A 27,232-nucleotide genomic window follows, 5' to 3' on the forward strand; every position below is an offset into this window, starting at 1 on the left:
AAAACTAGGTATAGTTGGTCAAACCAAATTGTCAGTAAATAAGAACAAAAAAGTAAAAAACTATACTCATCCTTTTCTTTTGGGTACTGGTACTAGTTTAAGACAAAGATAGTATGATTCTCTTTGTCTATGTTTGAAATGATACAGTCCTTTGACAAACTATTCATATATATAAATAAATTGTTCATTCCCAATATTAAATAAAAAGCAAATTGCACATGAGAATGGAACACAGTTGTCAGTGGTATTGGTATTCAACTTCAAGTGACATTTGGCTTAAAGAACTCGCATCCAGGCCATAACTGTTAAAAAAAATCAAGTGACATTGACATTTCGTCACTTGAGCATTGAGCAGAGCACGTCTCGATCTCATAATATTAATTTAATTTTATATTTCTATTTTAATTCTATTGTTTGTTTCTATTTAGGAACATTTTTTATTGCTAACATATAATTAGCCTCGAAATGTGGGCCTTTTTGGCAAAGAACAAAAATGATATTATTTACTTATCGCTTTTATTGTTCAGTGTTGCAATAGGACCGTATTATCGGTCTATTAATTCAGTAAATGCAAAAAAGTGGGCTGGAACTGGTCTTGGATTACTTCTCATTGTTATTGTATCGGGATATAATGCTGTACATCCTATTTTGTCAGCTCTTCTCGGCATTTTAGCTATTAAACTGGCGACCGTGAAGTAAGTTATTGTTTGTTTGTTTTATAGCGATCCGCCCGCCACCGTGATTCGCATGAATTACAGTAGTTAATCAAAAAAGTTATAATAAAGACATCCTTGAGTATGTACATTATGAGATTGTAGTAAAACACAAGGTCCCCCAAACTTTAATAAACAAATAGTAATACATTCACTGAAATCGTGCCTTTACCAATGTCATAATTATGTATGTATTATTAAATTATTCATATTACTGTAATAGCCGAAAAACTTGTTTGGCAACTTTACTACAAGTAAAACTAGGAAAGTGATTACAGTTAGGTTAATGAGGTCATGGACATTAAATAACATTAATGTGCATAAAAATTCATAACAAACTTCCAATAGATATAAAAAACGATAAAAGTGATAATATATTTAACAAAAAACATACAAAATATTTAATATAAAATAGTTTTTATAATATGCAAGAGTTTATTGAGACTTAAATTTATGTTAATTTATATAATACTAATGAAAAGATCTCATGCATGTTAAATTTCCATATTTATGTTGATATTGAGATTAAAGTTTATGTTACGTAATATTATTAGTTATATAGTAAGTTATGAATATAGTACTTAACACATTCACGACCAGGAACCCGCTCGTGAACTTTGCTCAGATGCCGGACAACCCGCTTGGCGGGTTGTTTTATATGCAGCTATAGACAACCAGTTTCTGGGGTTGTACACCATTTTTTGTCTGGTAGTGAATGTGTTAATTTGCAGTGCCCTTACAGGGTTCATAGCTTGTTCACCATTCTAATGAAAGACCTTATTGTACCTATGAAAGCAACAAATTACTGAATGTTAATTTGATCTGCAGCAAAAGAAATCATATATTCTAATTCTTTATATTAGGTTAAAGTTAGCAAAATTCTATAAAGATGCAATTAGAAGTCATGTATTAGATGGCATATTATGCTTAATTTTTTTAAATCCACATCCTCACCTACATAAACCCACTGACATACCTGTATTTTTTTTTTCAGATATTGTCATGTGGTCACATTCTTCCTCATGTTTGGCTACCTGTTTTGCTTTAGACTATCCGATAAATTTGGTCTCCCACTACCGTCAGGACAAACCAATCTCATTGAGATGATAATTGTCCTTCGAGTTGTGGGAGTAGCATTTGAAATCAATGGATCTTGGTTAGCGGTGGGAAAGGCTAACAAAAAGAAGGAAGAAAATAAAAGTGAAGTAAAGGAGACGGACAAGGATGATGAATTTTTGGAAATAATTAACCCTAACCTTGAAGACTTATTTCATTATTCATTTACCTATGTTGGCTTGCTTACAGGTAATTATCACTACATAGTATAAGACAAAAGTGCTTCCCTGTCTGTCTGTCTGTATGCTTAGATCTTTAAAACTACGCAACGGATTTTGATGTGTTTTTTTTAAATCGAGTAGAGTGATTCAAGAGGAAGGTTTATGTATAATTTGTTAACCCGTGCGAAGCCGGGGCGGGTCGCTAGTTGTTTATAAACCTTTAGGTGGCAGACATAACTTCAGAGACTTTAGACATAAACATGCCTATCGGAATGCACAAAGGTTGATATTTGGATGTAGCCGCGTCAGTTGATGTCTTTGTCGTTCAAAGGGTTAACTAATTATTTCTTCATATAAGCAGTGCTATCTTGTAAATTTCAGGTCCTTACTACAGATACAGGACTTTTGATGACTATTTCCACTTGCCCTACAGCAAGTATGCAGACTGCCTGGGCGCCACAATCAACACACTGAAGATGGTGCCTTTGTACATATCCTTGTATCTTGCATTGTCCAACATCTGGCCATTAGAGGTAGATATTGTTTAGGTGTTTGGTAAATCTCCAAGTGCTCGCTCAACATTCTAACGTCTAACATTCAATAGGGTTTCTTCTATCTCTCATAATTATTTTTATTTTCAGTATGTCCTGACTGAAGAGCACAACAACCGAAACTTCATCTACCGAATGATGTATCCATGGGTGCTGTTTGCCGCGTTCCGCCAACGCATTTACTCCGGCATGACACTGGCTGAGAGTGTGTGCACGTCGGCTGGCGTCGGCGCGTATCCTGTGCAAGGCAGGAATAGGACCGGACATGGACCTACTGTTGGATATTTGAAGCTCAAACAAATGTACAGACTTATTTATTTAATTCAAGGGTCTGACGGGCTTATAGTGATAAAAACTCCAATAATATAAAATGAGACGTGTAATCTCTTGTGGTACAGGAATATGACATTAAATTCTTTATAAAAGCGGCCAAGTGCGAGTCGGACTCGCCCATGAAGGGTTCCGTATTTAGGGGATTTATGACGTATAAAAAAAAAACCACTTACTAGATCTCGTTCAAACCAATTTTCGGTGGAAGTTTGCATGGTAATGTACATCATATATTTTTTTAGTTTTATAATTCTCTTATTTTAGAAGTTACAGGGGGGGGGGGGCGGACACATTTTACCACTTTGGAAGTGTCTCTCGCGCAAACTATTCAGTTTAGAAAAAAATGATATTAGAAACCTCAATATCATTTTTAAAGACCTATCCATAGATACCCCACACGTATGGGTTTGACGAAAAAAAATTTTTTGAGTATCAGTTCTAAGTATGGGGAACCCCCAAAATTTATTGTTTTTTTTTTTCTATTTTTGTGTGAAAATCTTAATGCGGTTCACAAGAATACATCTACTTACCAAGTTTCAACAGTATAGTTCTTATAGTTTCGGAGAAAAGTGGCTGTGACATACGGACGGACAGACAGACAGACAGACATGACGAATCCTTAAGGGTTCCGTTTTTTGCCATTTGGGTACGGAACCCTAAAAACCATAAATTATAATGATAGGCGATTGACCTCTGTGGCGCTTTTATTATGATGTTCATGCAGGCGCTTCATAGGTCTAATTTTGACTCGAACATTACGAGTAAGTATACATACAAGACTTAATCTGGCTATTTATAAGTATTTATGTTTACAGGACCGAGGAAGAGGCAAAAAAAGCTCAATATGATTTCAAAACAATGGAGTCCATGGATGTATGGGGCTGTGAGACCGTGGAGACACTGCGCGACTCCATGAAGGTCTGGAACAAGGCTGTGCAGTACTGGGTCGCTATGGTTGTCTACAAGAGGTTCCCTGTTAAACCGCTCAAGTAAGATTTGTTTTTAAGCTGGTTCTATCAAAGATTGAACTTTAAGCAAAGGAATACCAAGACGCGTAAAGTAGGCAGTGGAAAAAATTGTAGCCACAGACAGCTGAAGTAGATGACGCTGTACGTTAATGGTAGCTCGATTGTTAAACGGGAGCCCGCATTATTTTACACTACTTTACTCGTCTTTCCTTTATCTACGTTTGAGATATAACTGGACTCAATAGATAATGGATTCAATAGATAATGGATTCAATAGTAAATATAAGTACCTATACTAGATTGTGTCGAAACAGCGCAATATCATAAAATCAAATCGTTAGGCTATTTAACACGTTCACTGTCCCAACTGTTAACTGTCAACCTTAATGTAAGGCCTGAGTGGACGCTCGAAGCGGAGCGTTCGGCGGGGCGTGCAGCGTGGCGTCGGGCTCATAAGTAATTTGAGCAGCGTGCACTAAGGCCGCTCCTATACGTTTGCATTTGTTTAACATGCACGCCGCACGCCCCGCCCCGCTACACGCCCAACTCGAGCGTCCACTCACGGCCTTTTAATAGAGGCTTGCCGTGACCCATATGTGGGGCACGGGACAGTGAACGTATATCTACAAAGCTGGCTAAATGAAACTATACAAATGTATATGCAATTTCATTTACTCTATTCTTGTTCTGTTCTTAGCTTTGTTGAAACGATTTGTATGGCTTTTATCCTCCTAAGGCCCAAGGCCCTACCTATAGTACCTATTCAGTTCGATGTCATTTATACCCAATCCTTTTACTCGAGCGGCCTGTGGGTTAACTATACGAAACGAGCCTACAATGCATTAAAAGTGCAGTACAACAATGCATTCAGAATGCTGTTGGGCTTACCTAGTAGATGTAGTGCATCTGGCATGTTTTGCGAAGCTAGAACAGACGGTTTTCCGGCAATCATGCGCAAGAAAATAGTATCTCTGCTAGGTCGAGTGAGAAGCAGTCCCAACAGTATTCTGAATGTTATTGCTGACAAATATGATAGCCCAATTCTCGCTTATTGGATTGAGCAAATTAAAGGGGTAGCAACTAGCCCTTATTAAATATTAAATGTGTATGTACCTACTTATAACTAATACTAACCCTTAGCTTTAAGTTTAATTTATTTGTTTTAATTTTACTGTTTGTTACTAACAACTATGAAGTCTGTTCTTCGAAATAAAGATATTTTATTTATTATTTTATTTATTTATACCATGTTCGATTGGAACAGAGTCGCTTTTGCTTTCTTTCGTTTAACCTTTTAACCGCCAGACGGCGAAGGAATATGCCGTGCTCCCGACCCCAGGCGATCGCAATTATTTAAGCGAAATAGAACTTTACGGAGGCCCGCGTAAATCCCTATTACATTGGCGAAGTTGTCGGCTGTAGTCGTCGTTGGCGTCCGTGGCAAGACTTTTCGATGACGGCCGCAGCCGACTGGGGCGGTCAAAAGGTTAATTTTAAATCAACGCAAAATCAACTCTATTTCCTACAATTTAGGTTCAAATTTCAGTGGCAAATTTTGGACGTTTCGTTTGTATGGCTGGGCCTTAGGGAGGCTATATCAACACGATTAGTTCCGTAGATTAGGCCATAATCTAGGCTGTTGAGGAAGTAAAAGCGTGTGCAAGTCAATTTATTGTATGTATGCCCTCCCTCGAGCTAAATGCTGAGATGTGTAATCACATTTGTATTGTATTTCCCAGGATTCATGCAGCGCTGTTTGTGTCTGTGATATGGCATGGATTCCATGCTGGGTATTTCTTCTGCATTTATGCTTGTCCATTCTATTTGATGGCCGAAGACATTTACTACAAGCTTTACTACAAGGAAGCCACTGGAATGGTAAGTAAATTAATCCATCATATCATCAATATATCGAATATTGCATGCAAGTTCTCGCGCCGTGGAAATGGGAATTTAGTTTACGTTTTTGGTTGGAATGGTTATATGTAGACGCCGGATTCTTGTCGCGATCACGTGACAAGAGGGTGATTTGGGGAGTAAATGGAACAGTACCTATTAATTAATACGGATTTATTAAGATAAGATAATACAAAAAAAAAGATTAAAATGTCGACGTCGCTCGATTGTTAACGGACTCTCCGTAACAGATCAACAGTTGTTCTAAATGACTTGCGGTGAGGCTACGTCTTCTAGCAGAATAATGGAACAGTGGGACGAAATAATTGTATACCAAAAAAATATGACGTACTTTTTTATGTTATCTTATAATTTAAGTATTATCTTGTTCTACCATTCCATTTACTCCCCAAATCACCCTTTTGTCACGTGATCGCGACAAGAATCCGGGGTCTAGTTATATGCATGACTTGGGCCTTTGGCGCCAGATACATTATTTATTTCACGGTTGATTCGTATATCAAAATAGTACTCGTACCCACTACCACGCCGCTCGCGAAAATACGCATTTTTGGCATGACTTGCAGTGTCGTCGGCAATACCCGGGCTGGAAGCTTTTATTTTTCCCACCACCCACTACATAATATCGCATATATTAAGTGTTTGTCATATTCTCTTTGGTCTTGTGTGTGAAAAAAGGAAAATTTTAATTTTCCCAATGATCGTCATCATATCACATCGAATGCTTTCTTATTTTTCAGAAAAAGAGGATAATTGGATTTGTGATGTGGTTCTTAAGGTCCCACTCAGAGTCATATCAAGCGGCCGCCTTCCTTTTGCTCACTTTCGATCGAATCTGGATATACTATTCGTCCGTGTACCACTACTGGTATGGAGTGTGGCTCGCGTTCCTTTTACTGGGTATTGTGTTGAGTAAAACACAAAAGCGTAAGCCCAGGAAACTACAAGAGAAATTAGACAATAAGTCGGAAGAAAAAGTAAAGGAAAATTGATGAAAAGTGATTAATATTTCATAGAGATTTAGAGAAATTATTATTTTTGTAATTGAAACCGATTTAACTGTATTTTTTATGGATTTTGTTATGAGATTGCTCAAGAAATTGGTTTGGTATGTTTAAGATATTTGTTTTTAATCAATATTTTTACTTTTATATCAATATATCGAATGTTGCGAAATAATTGCTAGGTGAACAAATGAGATTTCCTAATTTGAGATTGTTTCTGTATACAGGCTAAACTAAATCAACGTTGACCAATAATTTTCACCACTGATAAAAAACATGTTTTTATAGTTATATATCATTGTTATGTAATGGTACTAATGGTAAAGTATATATAAGTCGTGATAGTTTAAGATACAGCAGCAAAAATATTAAAACACTCGTATAAAGATGAATCTGTTGCCATGACAACATACGTTTTTGCTGCTGTTTATTTTAGGTACATTAGTTATAAGGGTTTTGAAGTACCTAGTACCTAGGGTATTTGGTGTTAATTATGATTAGGTTGGGGATTTTATATTGTCAATTTTGGAACATTCTAGCGTTTCTAGAACATATCGATGGCAACTACATCAAACTTTCAGAATGCCAACGTCACACACCTAATATCTCTCCTAGCCAGTTAAAGCATGTTGAAACTCGACCGGAATGGGGTTGGCATTAAAGCTTTTTATAGATGGCGCCAGCATACTTATCTCTAGTTTTGTTCAATGAGATCTGACACTTCGTATGCTCTTATAAAAAAAATTGCTACTTAATTAGCCTTGAAATTATAAATTATAGTCTAAATTGTCTGGGACGTATACGGGACAAAGCATACGAAAGGTTAAGTTAATGGTGGTACAGATGCCTTGATGACTTATATGAGTCTTATGACCTTGTTGGTGTTCAGTTGGTTAAATGTGACGTTATCTATAAAAAGGGACCTTATTGTCGATGGCGCTTACGCCATTATTAACGATGCTCCGATATATAGTGTGTCAAAGGACTGTCTTATTTCAAACATAGAGTCATACTATCCTTTTCTTACACTAGTTCTAGCACCCAAAAGAAAAGTATGAGTATAGTTTTTTTGTTCCTATTTGCTGGCAAATTGGTTTGACCATCTTTAATACAATGCCGCGTAAGCGCCATCGACAATAAGGTCCCTTTTCATAGATAATGCCCCAAATATACTTGCTAAACTAAGTAAATGTTTACATTCCTATTGCATTCAACCCGTAACTACCAACACAAATACTATAAATAGATTTCTAGTCTTAGTTATAATGACAAATGAATAAAGGTGTATATTTTATTTGAAATGTTTATTTCTTTAATAAATTTTTGACAGGTACTATAAAATGGAAGTCTTGCACCAGAAGTTAAAACCTGAGTGCATCAAAAATTGGCAAAAAAAAAACAAAAATGCTTCTATGTTTAGGGAAACCTCTTAAACTAAATGCTTACTATCAGTTTAGGTGTCTTATTGATTTTCTAACACATCTTATATTTATTTCAATCGCTGTATAATCACTAGGTTTTGAGTTACATATATTTTAAAATTAAGAGACACGCATATACATAAGGCACTTAAGCCACTTTACGACAGTATATTTTAGATCACAAATACAGTAAAAAAACATAAAACAATATTAGCACTTACACGAAACTTTTAACCGCAGTCTTTTAATTTAAGAGAAAGTGTCATAATTTCATGTGCGTTTCTTGACGTATAGGCGTACAAAAGTTTACAATAACAGCGACCTAGTAACATAAATTCTGAATTTCCGTAAATTACATATATATTAGCACAATAACAATAAACAACTAGGTTAGTTTTCAACCCCGCGTCATACTGTAGAGGTATAGCTGTGTCAGGTATGTCAAAACCAGTATCACGCTGAAAACAGACGTAATAAAATACATTAGAATGGCACTAAAAGCAAATACGCACAAATAAAGCTTAAAATAGAGTATTTGATACATTGAACTATCTACATAGCGCTTTTATTCTGGCTCGTCTCAAGTCGTCTGAAGGTTATTTATCAAACGTAGGTATTTGTAGATTCCACTGCATTTAAATATAGTCTCTATCACTTTCACTTAAAGCGCATTGTTACTCGATATTATAATAAAGATTATTGTTAGTTTGATAAATAATTGACACTTGGAACGAGCAGGTAATTAGCTTAATAACATAGCCATATTATTGCAACTAAATAATAGTAAATTATAATGCTAAAATATAAAATATGTGCGAGTTGTGGTATTTACAAAATAATTACAATAACGGTTCTATACACTTATGATTATGACATTATGTTACCCATTTCAGCCTCCTATAGAATTATAAATTAGTTTGTGAATAGTATTAATCCAGTTTAGCCATTGTCCAGAGTAAGTCCATGCAGGGCAGGTCACCTTATTTACAAACCGTATCAAATATTTGACCAACCATCTCTGTCTCTGTCAAGCTTCTTCCTTCTGGACTCTCAACGTTGAATGTTTGACAAAGTTGTAAAATATTCGTCAAACTTTGAAATGTGACCAGCAGATAACACTCTTAGGAGATTCTAGCTTTCCACCTGTGGTTATCTTACACGAAAACAGGGAAAATCATTAGTATTAGAGATTCTTATTAGTTAACATATTAGTCTACCAGCATTTTTGGTCATTTTCGGTGTTTAGTTCGGTTAGTGCTTAACTTTTCACCACAGTCGCTGGTCGTGTTTGTGACGGTGTGTAGTTATTTGTGAGTAAGACAAGTTCGCGGACATGCGTTGCGTTCAAAGGGCTTCAATATATTAAAGTTAGTCGTGAGAAACGCAATACTGTATAAACACACGTACATTCTGTAAAGTATAAATACTTTGAACGCGTATCTTTTTGCCAAGCAAGGCAAAGGTGATTTTATGATTCATAAAAAGGTATGTTTAGATACTTATTCGGTAGGTATAGAACCAATAACTCCAATAAGGTGCTACAATTAGAACTAGAATAATCAAATTAACATTAATCGAAATTGAATAAGCCGTTGGTATAAAGTTTATACAAAGCGATATACCTTGCTATAGGTACTGCACCCAAGCACAAAAGCGGAATACAGTGCCAGCACAAATTTGTAGATCTTTTTTTCGCATGATATTATTGTAGGTATGCTAAACGTTTGTAATTATTTTACGTTTGCCATTAACCAAGAGCACCCAGTGAAATTTAGATACTTAATAAAATTGTTAGTGTAGAATTGTGATTACGATTAAATAAAAAAAAAACTGCAAGAAGCTTAGATTAGCAAAATAATAGTAAAAACTCCACCCGTGTTACTGTTACTGAATTAGTTATTTACCCGACATTCCAGCCATAGGTCGCGGGCTTGAAAGTAGAGGCCGCATTGGGTTTGGCGTGCGTCCCCCCATAGTTCCTGTTCTGAGCCGGTTGGTATCCTGATGACGGATAGTTAGAGTTAGAACTCCTAGAATTTGAGGGAGAGGCATAGTTAGGATTTTCCATAATCGGTCTGGTGTTGAACAAGTTGTTTATGCCTCCGTTTTTAGAGAGATTGCCGAGAATGCTGCCGAAGATGTTGGACAGGCCCTGGCCGTTGCCGCCGCCGCTGGAGCCTCCGCCTCCGTTAGCGTATTTGTTAAGCGTATTGAATATGCTGTCCAAGGTTCCTTTGCCGCCAGAACCGAAGCCTGAACCTCCAGAGCTCGAGCCGCCATATGGTGAATTACCTCCTCTGTTGTTAGAGCCACCATATGGTGAGTTTCCCCCGTAGGGTGAGCCACCACCGTGGGTGCCTCCGTAAGGTGAGCCTCCCGGATAACTACTTCCTCCGTTTGAATTGCTTCCATAAGGAGAGCCGCCTCCATAGGGAGAACCGCCCCCGTAAGGTGAGCCTCCCGGGTTGCTGCTGCCCCCGTTTGTGTTGCTTCCGTATGGAGATCCGCCTCCGTATGGAGAACCACCTCCGTAGGGCGAGCCTCCAGGATAGTTGCTTCCTCCGTTATTCGAGCTACCGCCGTACGGCGAGGAACCTCCGTAAGGCGAGCCGCCATAAGGCGAACCGCCGGCGGGCGGGGCCGGCGGATTGTAGTTAGGAGCCGAGTCGGAGTCCCTCGAGGGTGTCTGGGGTCTCGCTGGCATTGGTTTAGGCACCGACGGCTGCGGTTCAGCGTGTGATCCTGAAATAAGTATTTTTACCTTATTTATCTTATAAATGTAATAATTACTAATAATATTTTGAGAAGTTTCTATATCACTCAACTGTCATGAATCATGACTCATGATGCCCTATAACATTTTAGCAAGTTCGGATTTTGTATATTTATGTTAAGAATAAAGTTTACATTGGTAAATACGAGTAGGTATGTAAAGCTTATAAACCTTAAAGTTTTGTTAAACAATCGTTGATATTGAGGAATTCGGGATTTTTTATTTAGGTACCACATCTATTTAGGTAAATAGTTGGCTGTGTTAACGATTAACGTGTGTATTTATTATGCTCGCGCAGGAAATACTGTTAATATCTAATGCATGTGGGATGTTTGAACTGATTTCGACAGTAAAATGATGTCAGAATATAAATATTGGAAACGCATTGATGTTATAATTTTGCGTTATTCTAAATCTGTCCGTTGATTTGTCTAAAACACTATCCTGTAGGTAATCGATATAAAAAAACAGCATATGATAATCATATGCTGTGACCTAATATTATTAGGTGCTTGTATAAAATCGACTATCTTCAAAAGATAGGTACCCTGTGTTGAAAATATTTACTTTTAGGTACCTAAAACTACCTATGTAAAGGTTAACAACTTGAGTTTCTTACGAGGTAACGAGTCCAAACACAATGGAATGTCAGTTGTTCAATACAGAGTTCCTGTGACGGGCACCTACATCGTCATCATCAGCCAGCCTATTATGGATAGCTTTATCCATCTTTATCCACGTGATAAAATAACTGTCACTGTTTAACACCGTGGGAAAGAAAGTGACGGACACCGTTTTATCACGCTGTCACGTAGACAAGAACGACCATCATATCCGTACAGGTCAGTCCATTTATCATATATGTATTTATGTACTTACCTGTACTTACATACCCCGGGATTTTGTTAAGTGAATGATTTGAAAAAGAGTAAAGTTAGACAGGCTACTTAAAAAAAAAAACTTATGAAAACTTGCTTTAGGCGCGACATAATATGAAAATAAAGGTAATATTACTCAAAGACAAGAAGTAGAAAAGGTATCTTTTATTTCAAAGCAAGTGCCTTCTCCACACGTACAAAAGATTGGACACTGGCAGATCCGAATAGCAAACCAATATGCTCGACTAATCGACACATGGGGATGCGAGCGTCAGTGTTTTAATTGACGGGGCAGCTTGCATTTTAAGATAGTACTAAATCTAGCTAGACGAACGTACCTTCAACTGCAGTCTTCTTTTTGCATGTTGGGTAAGTGCCGCAGTCCCTGGTGTGGCCGAAAGAACAGGGATCTTCCGCCAGAACGCACACCTCACTGTTAAGGCACCCTATGTCTTTGCATGTGCGTCCATATTCTGAAAACAAACACAAATCATGCACATGTTTCTTAAACATATGTGTGGGTTTCCATCTCACAAAGTACGTTTTGATATGAAATTATATTTAGGTAGACTCCGACCACGCTGTCTCTCAAGTCTGCGCCATTATACCTACAGTCAGCATCAATACCTGGTAGGGGATGAAACAACGCGCCAAAAGGACTGGAATACTCTTCTAAATAAAGATATGTATATATCTTTACAGTTCACGTTCAAACGTATCTATAGCAGAATAATTGACATAGGTACTTTTGACGGGTACCTAGTCTGATCCGCTACTTGTGCTGCTGAATATACATATACCTATCCGGGCTATCCCATAGCCATCATGCACTTTTCATACATTTTTTGCGTTTATAACTCTTTTACCTAGCGCACAGAACAATTGAGGTCTATATACAAATAATTTACCGTTGGCCAAATAAATTAAACATTTTAAAATTGAAACAACCCTTTTCGTCGAGGGTTAAAGAAAACAGTAGAAGGAATAACAAAGTAAAGAAAAGGCGGTCATTCATGCGCGTCAAAGCTGAAGGAAAAACCCTTATAAATTAATAAAATACTAGAATAAACTTCTGACGGTATTAGACCAATTTGTAAGGCCTTCTAGAGACATAAACAAACAGGATTTAAAATTGGATAACAAACGTTTAACATGTGATGTGGTGTATCATAGACAGAACATAACGTTGTAAAGTGCAGATCTAATAAATAAAATACCTACCATGCCAAGCTGTCTGAAAAGGCGCCTGATTACCAGTTCGTCGGACGATATCAGCCTGTCAGTTAAACGCAAAAGGTGAAAGTTCCGAATAACTGACAGGGTGATATCGTCCGGCGAACTGGTAATCAGTGGGCCCCTTAACCTTTTCGACGCTGTATCAAACACAAAAGCTGTCACACTGACGCCACGTCACCGAAGTGTCAAAACTGAAATTGAACTTTATGCATATGCACGTAGGTCTATGTTGCTCTGTGGTCTGTGACCGATTAATCGGTCTTTGGCGTTGAACCTACGGTGCGGATATATCGGTCATTGGCGTCCAAAAGGTTAAAACATTGTATACATTTCCACGAAATCCTATCTAACAAGCCATAAAAGGTAATCGGAGTCAGGTTTTTTTTCTTTTTGTAATTAGAAACGACGAGCTTTGAATAAAGAGAAAAATATGTATTATTGTGCTTTGTTTGTGATAAAAGTTACTGTCTGATACTAGTATTTATTTTTTGCTGACAATATAGTGGCTTGGGAAAAGGGATTGTTAAACGTAGATAATATAATTTAAACCTATGTAAGAATCAATTTATACGTTCTTTATTCGTTGCTTCGCGCTGTCAAATTACAGTACAGTACACACTATTTGTGAATGAACAAAAGGAATCTCTTTTGTTCGCGGTAAGGTACAATGAATTTTAAAGTTATTAAATCCGTGCTCCGTGGCAAATGAACGGTTTAGGCGTCAGAATATTTAATTAGAAGCTACCTACTACCTAGATCTCCACATCCTCGAACGAACATTTTATTCAGATAATATTATAAGTAGAAAACACCAGGACGAAACTCCTCAGAAACTCCTCCTACGAATCAATAAAATTATTTCGACATAATGGGGGCTGAAACCGAAATGTATCTCGAATAAAAATTACATTATTGTGAATTGTAAAAGTAATAAAACTTATTCAACCGAACAACACAAAAGCGGGAGAAAAAACTCGACGCCGAAAACATTTTAAGCTAAGAATTCTTTGGTGGCACGGAATTTGCGACTCGGCAAGTGCGAGTTTAGAGGCAATAAAAACAAATAAAAAGAGCATCATAAGGTCGGATCATAACTCATTGTTTTGCTACTCTCGAGGCGTCGGGTTGCTCGTTTTATGTGTGCATTAGGTAATGGATTCGAGCCATATCTTACGGGAGCTCGGGAGCACCGAAGACGTGCCTGCGAGCGTCACCGGTGGCTGTCGGCCGAAGCCCGTGTTCGCGCGGCGAGTCATCAACTATCGCTAACATAGATTAAAGAATAATTAATCTGCGAAGTATGACGCTCTAACATGCGTATCCGATTTAATCAGTTGAAGTTATAAAGGTCACGTTCACTGTACGACGTTCGAGAACAGGAAGTTCCGTGCACAGATAAATCTGTTTAGCGCAGTATCAATTTTATAACCAAAAACCCGAGATACAGTGGATTTACGAAGGAGTAAAAATAAATTACTTACTTGAAAAACTATCAGCATAGAACACACACGTTAAAATCAGAAGACCCGTTCTCCAATCCATTTTTATCTGAAACAAAAAAAAACGATTTCGTTAGCGTTAGACTATGCTAATATAAAGTCTGAAGGAAGATAATGGCTGTTCTTAATTCTGCAATAAAGCATTAATTAGTAAACCAAAACCAGTGAATAAAGCGGCGACTGAGTCTACAGATAATACAGTGAGAAGCTAAATAAACTTAACGGATACTTTCTGTTGTACAGTCAGCTGCAGAGAAAAGGTACCACCCCTGCATAGAAGTTTGTATGCAGGGATGGTACCTTTTCTCTGCAGCTGAATGTACCTATCTTTATAGACTTAAAATGTAATATCTCTAGTAGACTTTATTTTCCGTATATGAATAAAAACAGCATAAATATATAAAAGGATAAATAAATAGGAAGCAATATCCTTTAACCCTTTAACCGCCAGAGTCTGATATATAAGACATTACTTATCCAGCTCATTTCGCCACAGTCTGACAAATAAGACAAAGATCTGATTTGGTTTTTACAGAACATTTATAACTCCCGTAACTATGCCAACCTTACTCTGCGTGGTACAATTACTGTCGGTGGCGACACGAGCACGCTCGATCAAAAATTGCTGGCGGTTAAAAGGTTAAACATATTAAATATTTACATATTGGACACGTGTATTCATAAAGCTTTGGAACAAATGTAAAGCATGTTACGTCTACATATTTTGTATGATAAATAAAATATCCTAACCTACTAATATTATAAATGCGATAGTTTGTCTGTCTGTTACCTCTTCACGCTTAAACCGCTGAACTGATTTGGACAGAACTTGGTATGGAGATAGTTCGGGCCGCGAGAAAGGACATAGCATAGTTTCTATCAATCATCATCATCATCATGATTCCACGCAGATGAAGTCGCGAGCAGAAACTAGTCTTGTTACCAACTTTGATATAAAAATAATTACGGTTCTAGATATAATCAAAGGTACAAAATGAGCAAAACATTTCGACTACGCGTTCTTAGAACCCACTCAATCAAACGCAATAAAAACTGATACTGTTAAAGAATACTAAGTACTTATATAGGTTCGGAATCTATCTAGACTATTAAGAGTAACTAGAGATCTATGTAGAACATAAATAATTATTAATAATAGTAAAACGCCTTTTTACGGGAATGTGTACCAAGTGTAAACAAACATAAAAACATACAAATACACAATACAAATACAAATGCATTTATTTCATTACTTTAAAACATGACAGTTGTTTATAATTTGAACGTCGTTGTGGCGGGACCGATTTGTGATAGGTATTTTTTCAGTTCTATTTTTAGAAGTACGAATTTAATCGAAAATAACGCAGATCAGCCTAGACATATCAGGCCTTAAAATATCAATATAGTACCTATGATTTGTAGTAGGTATTTGTATTTAACCACAAGGAATATAATTCTTTGAGGAATTAACATGCTTAGTAAATAAATATGTTTGCGACTACAAGGAAAAATCCGCTATGAATCGCCGTGAGATTATTATGCTTCTATAGGACTTGTTATAAGGAAAAGTATTTTTTTTTACTACATAATTATTTACTTTAGGATACTTTTTTAATGGTTAGTGTCGTATCGTTATATAATTTGCGCATATTCATTATTTTCATTAATCTTAACCCTGGATTATGATATCAATAACCAAACTTAACTCACACACTTCAACCGTTGTGCTGTAGGTACCTATCACTAATGAATACATAGTTAATTACTTAACCCGATTTCCCGAAATGCAATTTGTGCACATTAACTTAGTCAATCACTATAAGTACTATGAATTTTCCTTAGTCTACATAATGTAATTGTATATTTTTACCTACTCCTTTATTCTTAACAGCTGATTGGCTCAAGTTTACTACACCGTTTATTTTACTTGTTTTTTTGTTTCCATTGCATGTATCAGTGCAGTTTCAAATGGTAAACACATCTTAAAGCACATGCCTTCTCTCATACAAGATAGGGCTTGAATTGAAGGTTGTCCGCACGCTGGTCTAATGCGGGTTGGACACTGAATTTCTGCATAAGGCACTTCTTGAAATGAATATTACGACCAATTGATACAAAGGTGACGGTTGGTATTGAAGTTCATCGGGTTATCTCCGAATTATACAAATAGGTGTCATATGTAGCTATTAAGCTAAAAGTTTGCCGTTGCACATTTCAGCACTCAGCAGTCTCAGCACAAGCAATATTAGCCCGCCCGTCCGTCAGTTGCAACTTTATGACACCTGGCTACATTCCTCAAACAATTTCGACTGAGACCGCTCCGCATAAGCTCGTTACCAACTACTGTGGACCGCTGGGAAAACGCTTTGCGAATATCCTCGCAAATATCTCGCTTTATTGAAAACTTTGTCACACGATATTTAGTTTATTGTGAACAAAATATCCTGTACAACTCGGGCGAACTATTCCTGAAAACAAGTGTACTTTTCCACATGAACACGAAACAAAAGGGATCGATGGCAATGAATTTGTCATTGATGGAAAGCGTAGTGAGCTAGTGGCGGCATGGGGCGCCCCTAATGTCACAGGTCACTGAAGGTCACGCGGGTCAGGCTAAGGGTAGACACGGGACTAAGTTACCACTTTACCCACACGACGACTATTAAGCTAAGGATTTTACACAATTTTCTTCCATGTTTGCTCCGGCGACTCGCTGGCTCGGGTATGATTAGTGGCGTCGCTATTAGAATTAATGGCTTCGTACTGATTAAAAAGGACGTCGGACTAAAAATTAAAAGGACCCCCAGGGGATATTACATGCCATACAGCAGAAATTGGATGTGAAGCGATACGGGAGATATATTGCCCGACATAAAGCCGTGCTCGGTAACTTTCTACCCATTTCCGGCAGCCCACTTGTGAATCGTATTTCGGAATCCTTTTTATCTTTTTGCGGGTGCGGTGTGGCGGCGGAACGCGAAGTGACAGCGGCACCGAGCCACTTCGCAGCTCATATATCACTTGAGCCTGTAACGGCGGCGTTAACGGCTCGCCTGTCACTTCCGCACTTCACCGGCGGTCCGGCCATACCTCTAACCGCACCTTCATCCGTCGTCTATCCGCATAATAGTTTTTTGATACCTTTTGTCAGTTTCAGATTGTTTTTTCAGGTCGTGAAACAAACTGCCGTTTTACGAACCAAATTGTCCTTTTGAAGTGCAGTCTAGTGATATAATGCGGAATCAAACGCGAGTACGTGACGAGCGCTATGCTGCAGCGGAGCGGGATTTAGGGCGTTCAAATTCTAGACGTGGTGCATGGCAGCCGGTCTCAGAAATTCAGGGATTGCAAGCCACGGGTGTAAGTAAGGGTGTCGCTTACAGGGATTTATATCGGCGGATATATCCGGCGTGTTCACACTTCATGCCCGTGGGACGGTGACGCCAGATAAAATGCGCTCGAGAAGTCGGGTGCGCTTTACACAGATTCTCGGCTACTGACTGCATATATTACATGGAATATAAAACCGAACTGGTATCTATACTGTTTGACTAGATTGAAAGAATATTGGACTCAGAATCGTACGTGAGAATTTATGCACCGTTTCACAGAATATGTATGCGATAAAATATTTAAACTTACGACTTTTAACTGCAGGTTTGGCAGATAACAGGATACACTACCACACAGCGACGACGGTCAAATCACGACTGAATTAAATACGCACAAAAGTGACTATAGCGCCTCGCCGCTAACCGACTAAATAACTTATTGTTTACGAAATGACTGTCCGAGTCTGATAACACTGTTTACTTGGTAATTTGTAAAATTAAATGACATCATAGGCGTAGATGTTACTCGGAGTTCATGACACAGGCAATTATCGGTAATGCATTACATTTCATGAAAATATTACCTATTGCGGAGAACCCGTAATTACATAATTAAAAACAGACCGGGCTCTTTTATGTCTATTTGTGACTTACGTTAACGCATAACTGTTACGGATATCGACGTCAGTCATATTTTGTTTTGGTTTACTTGAGGCGAGGCAGCAATAGGATTACAAAACCACTGTTATTTCGTAATCTTACTTACACTGAGGGTTTAGGTAAACTCCCAGTTTTGAGACGGACATCTTAGACGTCTACCAATCAACGCCCAAAAACAAAAAAAAAGAAACCTAAGCTTAATTTTAGCGATTTTTATCGCGAGCGAAAAACCGGTTGTTTATAGAATGATGTAAACATCCTTGAGATGTTCATTAGGATACGAAGATAGAGCGGTTGTACTATCGTCGACCACATAGCAATACATCTATTTATGTGCATTTGTTTACTACTGGATTGGATAAGGATAATATACATATTAAGACCAATAAAATAGTATACAAAATTTTTAGAATACACATAAAGAAAGACATACCTAATGACATCGGAGAGCAAACATAAAAGACAGATTACATATTAAACGAATTCAAAATAGCTTAACCATTTCTGATATTTCTGACAATAATGGAATATACAATAGGCAAATACATCGTATTTACCTACATGGCAATCACTTCTGAGAAAATAATATTAAGAAATAAATGTATCGGTGCATAAGCAATTTAAAGTACCTACATATAATATTCGACCGTAAAAGTGTCATATGCTACGCCACCTTAGCAAAGGTTAATAATACCTACTAACATAGCAGACCATCAAGCTCTTATCCGCAATGTCAATTTAATGAAGTCAAGGAGATTTTTTATAAAAAAAAATTACGCTGTATATACTGAACTACGACGTCGTCATATTTTATCTCACAGTGGAAGCTACTACGTGATGGCCACTTGACTTACTTTCAAGCCTGGCTTGTGTGCCTACTTAATACTTAGACACGTAGGTAAATGTTCCTTAGTATTAAACTATATATTTATTTTATTATAAAGCTAACACTAATTACACCAATAAAGAGGAACTAAATAGTTAATAATAGGGTCAATCGACTATTTCTTTTTGTTATTCTGTCTCATCAGCGAGGAGACAATAGTATACGTATAGCATGATATAGCATAGCATAGATTGTTAGAAGAACTGCTGTACCATGTTCTACTAACATGCTCAGTAGATGTCCCATTATGGAAAGGTCTTATATTATAACTGCCATAAAATGCAAGTTTGGTTCATTTAAATACGAAAAACCTAGAATTTTAAGAGTGACTCAGGAGACCGTAACCATAGCAACGTATGACAAGAAAAAGTTGATTAACCCAATAGCCACTTGCATCGTTTTTTTACATTAAGATAAAAGTCATGGCTTAAGTTCAGGGTAAGGGGTAATAAATGCAGAGCATGTAGGTACCTTCCCTTGAACGTTTCCATTTTAAACGATTTTTCGCATAATAGCCCGCGAAGTCTATTTGTATCATTTACGTAGCTCTCATGTCTCCGTCGCGTAGCACCGAAGCGTAAAAATAATGCATGATCGCGTATTTTCTTATATTTTTTTCCCGTTTTTGACATTTTCATGATAAATTATGACCGCGTACTTATTTTCTCATACCTACTTTTTTCCAAGAAAATACTACGATTTTTACGCTAAAGCTGTCAGAAGTGCCTTTCCGGTTAGATTGTAAGATTTGGCGTAGACACTTAGTTTTATGAGCGTGTCTGACTTCTGACCATCCGACCCAAGAGGAGAACCGAGGAATAACCGACCTAATTGGCTCAACATGGTTTACTTTACCGGAGATGTAGCAAACGTTGTTGTATTTGTATTTCGAACACAAGTATCTAGAACCTCACTAGTAAGATCAGTTTTTCAAATACCACGCACTTGCGAAGGCCTGCGACATGATACCGTGTACCAATGTTGCTGTCATAAAGTATAAACTTCCGCCATTGCGCAGCTATCGCTTGCAGTTAGGGTTACCGAATGTCTGAATTCTTCCTGACGTGTTAGGAATTCAGTTCTTGTTGGAAAACACATAAACCCGAGGCCAATAATTGGAAAATGCACATACGAAGCAAGGGAATTGCGGGGGCACAATTGAACAACAAGTAAAGCACGCGGTTGTTTTACGCGATATTTACAGGTTGGTCCAAAAAAAGTCAACAAAATGCCCCAGTAAAAATCTTTGTCAACGTATTTTTCGGCCAACCTGTATTGAGCACTGAGACTTTTATCTTGTTACAGTCATGACATGAAAACAGAAGACATACTGCTCATAGCTTTTATACGGCAAATGTTATCAATAGTTATTTGTACAACAAGAGATCAAAGTTTGATATTTCTTCGAGTGCTTATTTTGAGTCCCGTGCAAGCGAAAGATTCTATAATAGATTCACGAGCGTAGCGAGTGAATCTAATTTAGAATCTTGAGCGTAGTAAGGGACTCAAAAGCGCACGAGATGTAAATAACTTTGATCTCGTGTAGTACACAACATTTTTCACCTCAGCAGTGAGAACATATTAGAGAACCCGAAAAATGTATTCCTTCTTCATCACTTACCTCTATTCACTCATGTTTTCTTAAGATATACCAACAATTAAATTTTCACCTCAGCAGCTTGAACAAGGGTACTTTGCTACTTAAAAACAGTGAGCAAAATCGAATTTTGCTCACTGAGTGAGCAAAATCGCATTTTGCTCATTTTGTCTCACTCAGTGAGCAAAATTCGATTTTGCTCACTGTTTTTAAGTAGCAAAGTACCCTTGTTCGAGCTGCTGAGGTGAAAAATATATTGTATATTCCGTAAGATTTGTACAGGTTCTTTTAGGCAAATGTAGAAACAAGAGGGGTAAACCTTTAATTTTTATATATTTCTCTAAGTACGAGCCATTTGCCAATCAAAACTCATCCTGATCCTACAGTGCATAGGTACATTATACGAGGGGCGTTCAAAATATTCTCGGTATTGATATCTTACGACCTCTTCTAAAATTTCTTTCGTTACTGGCCGCTAAGGTTTATTCATTGACATTAAAAAAAAGTATAATTCGAACCGAGATGGTCTTTTGTTTTTCTGCAATTGCTGAACAAACATGAACATCATGTGCGAATTGACAATGTTAACTAAATTAGAACATCGATGCGTGATAAAATTCTTGACAAAACAGGGTAAAAATCAAAAAACCATAAAAGAGGAAATGGATTGTGTTTACCGTGAGTCTGCTCCTTCTTTATCTACCATTCAAAAGTGGTCAAGCGAGTTTAAACGCGGAAGGGAGAGTATTGAAGATGACCCTAGACCTGGCCGGCCTGTAGTAGCTACTTCACAAGAAAATATTGATAAAGTGGAAAAACTTATATTGGAAGATGGTCGAGTGAAGGTAAAATCTATAGCACAAGTAACCAATCTCTCTATTGGTACCGTACATGATATTATACATGACCATCTTAATATGTCAAAACTAAGTGCAAGATGGGTTCCGCGAATGCTGACTCGGCTTCAAAAAGACATGCGTGTAGCTTGTTGTTCCGATTTTATTGACCTGTGCGGTGAAAATCCTGATGAGGTGCTGCAAAGAATAGTTACTGGAGATGAAACCTGGGTTCATCATTATGACCCAGAGAGTAAACAAGAGTCCATGCAGTGGCACATTAAGGGTTCAGCTCATCCCAAGAAGTTCAAGGTCATCCCTTCAGCTGGCAAGGTCATGGCCACGATATTTTGGGATTGTGAAGGAGTATTACTAATCGATTATAAAGAAAAAGGTGTAAATATCACAGGACAGTACTACGCTAACATTCTACGTCAATTAAAGGATGTAATTAAAGAAAAGAGGCGAGGAAAGTTAACCAAAGGTATTCTGCTTCTGCATGACAACGCCCCCGTCCATACTGCTCATATTGCCAAGGCAGCTATTGTTGAATGTGGGTTTAAAACTGTTACTCACCCACCGTATAGTCCGGACTTAGCCCTCAGCGACTTCTTTTTGCTCCCCAATCTTAAAAAGGATCTGCGTGGAAATAAATTTTCTGACGATGAAGCATTGCAGGCGGCATTGGAGGAGCATTTTTACACGAAAGATAAAAAATATTTTTACGAGGGATTAAAAAAAATAATTGATCGATCTTTTAAGTGTATGAACATAGGGGGGGAGTATATTGAAAAATAAAAATATCAAACTTTTCGTACTTGTTTGTTTTCATTCTCATACCGAGAATATTTTGAACACCCCTCGTATCTCTACCTCTCATTATCTAAAATAATAAGACCGTGCCTTGAAATGTGGTACCTATTTTTAATTAACGCGCGCCATGGTAGCAAAGAGTTACTTTAAACTTAGCTATGATTTTACAAGCTCTTCCGCTAAAATACATTTTCCTAGTTTTATTTGGAAACCCTATTACTTGCAGCTTTATTTTCGTTTACTGCACCGGATTTTGGGCATTCTGGTGAAACGTGACTTATAACCGTTTGAGTCTGCACAGATATTAGCGGGCTCTAGCTGGCATGCCGCCATAATTGCGACGGGGTACTAGGTTAGCAGAGTCGAAAGGAAGTGTTCCTTCACGGAATCCGACGCTTTTATGGTGTTGTACGTCATGCGTGAAATATGAAATAGGAATTATGTCTACAGCCGAAAATAAATGTTTTAATACATATAATAGTAATCCCTATTTATTCTCCAAGAATGAGTTTCGAGTGCGTGTTCTATATCAAGCACATACCTACTTTTGTTCCGGAATGTATGAAGGGTCTCGAAGAATCAAAGAGTTGTCTGACCATAGGTGCTGGGTCACGAAGCGTTATTGAATTTAATGATATCGAGTTTATTTTTAGATTGATTATTTATTTACTATTATATAAAAACCGTAATAATTTGAAGTCATCATCATCTAGGTATACACGCTCACTTGTAGTGATTCTTTATATTGAGAACATCTAGCAAATAATAGCAGGATACATCAATTTCAATTGAGCTGGAAATGTACACCTACCTACACTTATTGACCATGCATAAATGCTCTAGCTCTAGCTAGCTAGACCATTTCGCATACCTAGACTTAAGAGTCACACGTAACTAGACGCCGCTATACAATTGAAAACACGCTTTCATTTTAAAACGATATGATATTCATCAGTAACTGGCCGGTAAGAGCACAACAACGGGAGTTGTGGAGATCAAGGGGAGAGGCCTTTGCCCAGCAGTGGGACACTAATAACGGGCTAAGAAAAAAAAAACGGAATATCATGAAATATAACATGAATATTCGAGTAACAAACCTATTCTATGTCTGGTACTAATTTACGTTGCTAGAAATTGTAATACAAAGAAATTAGAGAGTAGAAGTTTTATAGTATTACATTTTTTATTCACTCTATTTTCTACCACGCCTGTTGTTACCTAGTCTTAAACTTGTATTTCATTTACTGTGTATTTTTTACTTTATGGTGCATAGTAAAGAATATTTACTTACTTATGTACTTTCTTTGTATAACAATTTAGTACCAGATCAGTCTGGTACTAAATTGTTATATCTTCGTTTTTTTAGCATTAGAAAAAGACTACGCGATCTTGACGTGTCTTTTAACTGAAAAACGCTTTTTATAAATCAGTAACTATTACTTATGAAAGCATAAGAATGTAAATCATCGTATATGATTCATAATTATTACATATTTGCCGTGACTTATTTTTCAAAAGTGTTTTTCAATAAAAATACACATCGAGATTGTTTACCTTTTTTATATAGTTAAAAAACGAACTATATGGTATATAAATATTATGTTATGTAAATGTTCATGCCAACTTTTATTTAATCAAATGAGAATGTAACTTGCATTGTATGGGTGCGGCTTTTTGGCGGCGGGATCGTATGCCTCTTAAGCATAGAATATAGGTATGCAAAGAATATAGGTGTTTCATCCAAATGAGTTAGTATCATAAACAAACTACATATGGAGTATGTTGTTCCATATTAAAAGAGGCGATCGGCAACTAGGCACTTAGCACACTGGATACAATATGCACGTCATACCGATTTGCAAGCAGGATGTTGATACAATATGTACATGCATAGTGCTGTCTCGCCTCAAACATCCGACCGACGTGCGAATTGTATGTGTGCTAAACGCCTTAATTAGGATGTAAGCGCAGATCTCGTTAAGTAATGCTTTATGTAGTATATTATGTAGCCGTATTGAAAAATAAAATTATTGTGGTATGATGTGAAATCAAACATTCTGTTCTGTATGTGTTACAGTGGGGTAAGCAACTGGTATAATAACAAAATAATAGGAAATAAATAATATAACATAATAGTTTTTTTCAGCACAGACACATAATTATTGGCGTAAATTGAGTTACAGGGAAATGTACAAGCAATTTCAAGAGAGTTCGCAGTTTTATTTAAATCCATGTAAACATAATTAATCCAAAGGAATTACCAAGAAACCTGGTTAATTGGAATCTTAAATGTTCGGACAATTTAATACTTTTTAACGCATTCACTGCCAGGGGGCGTGGCCTAGGAACAAACTTGTATGACGGTGAACGCACATGTGCATCGGGGGCAGTGAATGTGTTAAATATTCTGATCTATGGATGAACTGTATTGCGCTTTTATACTATGAATAAAGTTTATTTCGTTTCAATATGTACATTATGTACCTACATAATATGATCATTGTATTAATTGTTTATCAAATTTACATGAATTCTCCAAGCTTTCTAAATAATGCATGTAAGCAATAATGATTGCACTATAATACAATACGGATATGTAAGGTGTATCCTTGAGAGTAGTAATTAAACCCCATGATTGTGCGTCATTGCTAGAAATCTATCCGGTGGCGAATGCACTAGTCCCAAAACGCACTATTAGTCAATACACTCTAATTTCGAAAGCCCCTCTTCTCATAAGAAACTAGGCCCAAAATACCATATTTCCAAAAAGGCTCATTCTCGATTTACACGAGAACCATTGAGAACTAGTCCCAAAATACACCTTTCCCAAAATACCCCAAATTGTGTTCACCTGTGCGTGGCGTAATACTTTATTCTCATAATGCGTAGGTCTCAAAACACTCTAGTTCCAAAATACCCTATTTTTTTGGAATGTCTCTTTGTGACTGCTTTCAGCCGTAATCATTACCCGTTTGATGCCTAAAATATTTTTTTCAAAAATAGGATTTATTTAATTATTATTTTGAGCTATACAGGGTGTAATCGTTAAGTGTTGCTCGGCGATAGTTCCGTAAATATAGCAGATATCAGAAAATTTCAAATTGATATCGAAAGTGCATATAGTGAAAGTGAAGGGCAATATACACACGAGTGTTTTAATGCCTGTGTTGATAAAGCAGTGTATGGAACTATCATAATTAGGTGGGCGAGAAACTACCCTCATTTATGGCATTATTTAATTATGATCGCCCACCTAATTATGATAGTTCCATACACTGCTTTATCAACACAGGCATTAAAACACTCGTGTGTATATTGCCCTTCACTTTCACTATATGCACTTTCGATATCAATTTGAAATTTTCTGATATCTGCTATATTTACGGAACTATCGCCGAGCAACACTTAACGATTACACCCTGTATAGCTCAAAATAATAATTAAATAAATCCTATTTTTGAAAAAAATATTTTAGGCATCAAACGGGTAATGATTACGGCTGAAAGCAGTCACAAAGAGACATTCCAAAAAAATAGGGTATTTTGGAACTAGAGTGTTTTGAGACCTACGCATTATGAGAATAAAGTATTACGCCACGCACAGGTGAACACAATTTGGGGTATTTTGGGAAAGGTGTATTTTGGGACTAGTTCTCAATGGTTCTCGTGTAAATCGAGAATGAGCCTTTTTGGAAATATGGTATTTTGGGCCTAGTTTCTTATGAGAAGAGGGGCTTTCGAAATTAGAGTGTATTGACTAATAGTGCGTTTTGGGACTAGTGCATTCGCCACCGGATAGCTAGAAATAACTCGGATATGAGCAAAATTTATTCACTTTTTTTTAAATATAGTCTAACAAATAAGTCTACGGACATATGTCATCGATTAAACGTTTACCAAATAAAAACATGCACAGCTGGTTAAACTTAAGGTTGTTATAAAAGTATACTTTAAATTAACACTTACCATAAAAAACGTCGCGCCTCTGGTTCTTGTTTCGCAACTAGGATGAGAATAATTGATTGATTTTCCCTAGACACATGAAACTACCTCAATGCTTGATTTAGTCACGCAACACAATAGGTCTGTTCGATTTTGTCATTAAATATTACTCAGAAAAAACAAGTCAACCAGCAGACAGAATTAATTGCCTGACACTGACAGACAATGTCTGTCAAGGCTGTCAAGAGTGCCAATGGCAATTGACGTCTGTCAGGCGCGTTTATAATACAAACTTCAAATCAAAAGTTCAGTCCGGTTATTTGGGTTATGTACGGAAACCTTAAGTATACTTGGTCAACCAGATCTTGACAGTAGAAAAAGGCGGCAAATTTGAAAAATGTAGGCGCGAAGGGATATCGTCCCATAGAAAATTTGAATTTCGCGCCTTTTTTTACTGACAAGATTTGGTTGACCAGCTATAATACTATTTCCTACTCCCGTACTTTTAATTGTCATTTAAAGGGTCGTGCACACACCTTTAAAACCCTACCTTATAGTTGTCAAGACAAGTCTAGTCTATTCCCCAAAAAAGAATTTGTG

The 27,232-nt window shown here is 37.1% G+C and overlaps 2 protein-coding genes across 3 annotated transcripts; one reads left to right on the top strand and one right to left on the bottom strand.

Moving 5' to 3' along the window:
* The first annotated feature begins 421 nt into the window (after positions 1–421).
* LOC134651068 (lysophospholipid acyltransferase 7-like) lies at positions 422–6,795 on the top strand. Its single transcript, XM_063506055.1, has 7 exons — positions 422–695; positions 1,708–2,018; positions 2,372–2,523; positions 2,632–2,843; positions 3,687–3,860; positions 5,579–5,717; positions 6,497–6,795. Exons 1-7 carry the CDS (start codon positions 466–468, stop codon positions 6,746–6,748), a joined length of 1,470 nt encoding a protein of 489 aa, XP_063362125.1. The 5' UTR covers positions 422–465; the 3' UTR covers positions 6,749–6,795.
* Positions 6,796–8,504: 1,709 nt separating this feature from the next.
* LOC134651050 (keratin, type I cytoskeletal 9-like) lies at positions 8,505–26,833 on the bottom strand. Of its 2 annotated transcripts, none has more exons than XM_063506031.1 (5): positions 26,657–26,833; positions 14,550–14,616; positions 12,171–12,305; positions 10,086–10,923; positions 8,505–8,639 (listed from the first exon to the last, which is right to left on the bottom strand). In XM_063506031.1, the coding sequence occupies exons 1-5, from the start codon at positions 26,657–26,659 to the stop codon at positions 8,579–8,581; spliced, it is 1,104 nt and encodes a 367-aa protein (XP_063362101.1). In that variant the 5' UTR covers positions 26,660–26,833; the 3' UTR covers positions 8,505–8,578. The 2 variants fall into 2 exon arrangements, with proteins under 2 accessions (XP_063362101.1, XP_063362102.1); XM_063506032.1 differs by lacking the exon at positions 26,657–26,833 and adding an exon at positions 18,210–18,345.
* Between the last annotated feature and the right edge of the window lie 399 nt (positions 26,834–27,232).

The sequence above is a fragment of the Cydia amplana genome, chromosome 9 (genome assembly GCF_948474715.1).
Source record: "Cydia amplana chromosome 9, ilCydAmpl1.1, whole genome shotgun sequence".
Lineage (NCBI taxonomy): Eukaryota > Metazoa > Arthropoda > Insecta > Lepidoptera > Tortricidae > Cydia > Cydia amplana.

Bases quoted from the DNA above. Each gene is read 5' to 3' on its own strand.
- LOC134651068 (XM_063506055.1), top strand. From the start codon at position 466: ATGTGGGCCTTTTTGGCAAAGAACAAAAATGATATTATTTACTTATCG. The intron at 2,019-2,371 runs GTAATTATCACT...TGTAAATTTCAG, and splicing joins CTATGTTGGCTTGCTTACAG to GTCCTTACTACAGATACAGG. The intron at 3,861-5,578 runs GTAAGATTTGTT...TGTATTTCCCAG, and splicing joins TTCCCTGTTAAACCGCTCAA to GATTCATGCAGCGCTGTTTG.
- LOC134651050 (XM_063506031.1), bottom strand. The intron at 12,306-14,549 runs GTAAGTAATTTA...GTTTGTTTTCAG, and splicing joins CTATGCTGATAGTTTTTCAA to AATATGGACGCACATGCAAA. The intron at 8,640-10,085 runs GTAAATAACTAA...GTCTGTTTTCAG, and splicing joins ACCTATGGCTGGAATGTCGG to CGTGATACTGGTTTTGACAT.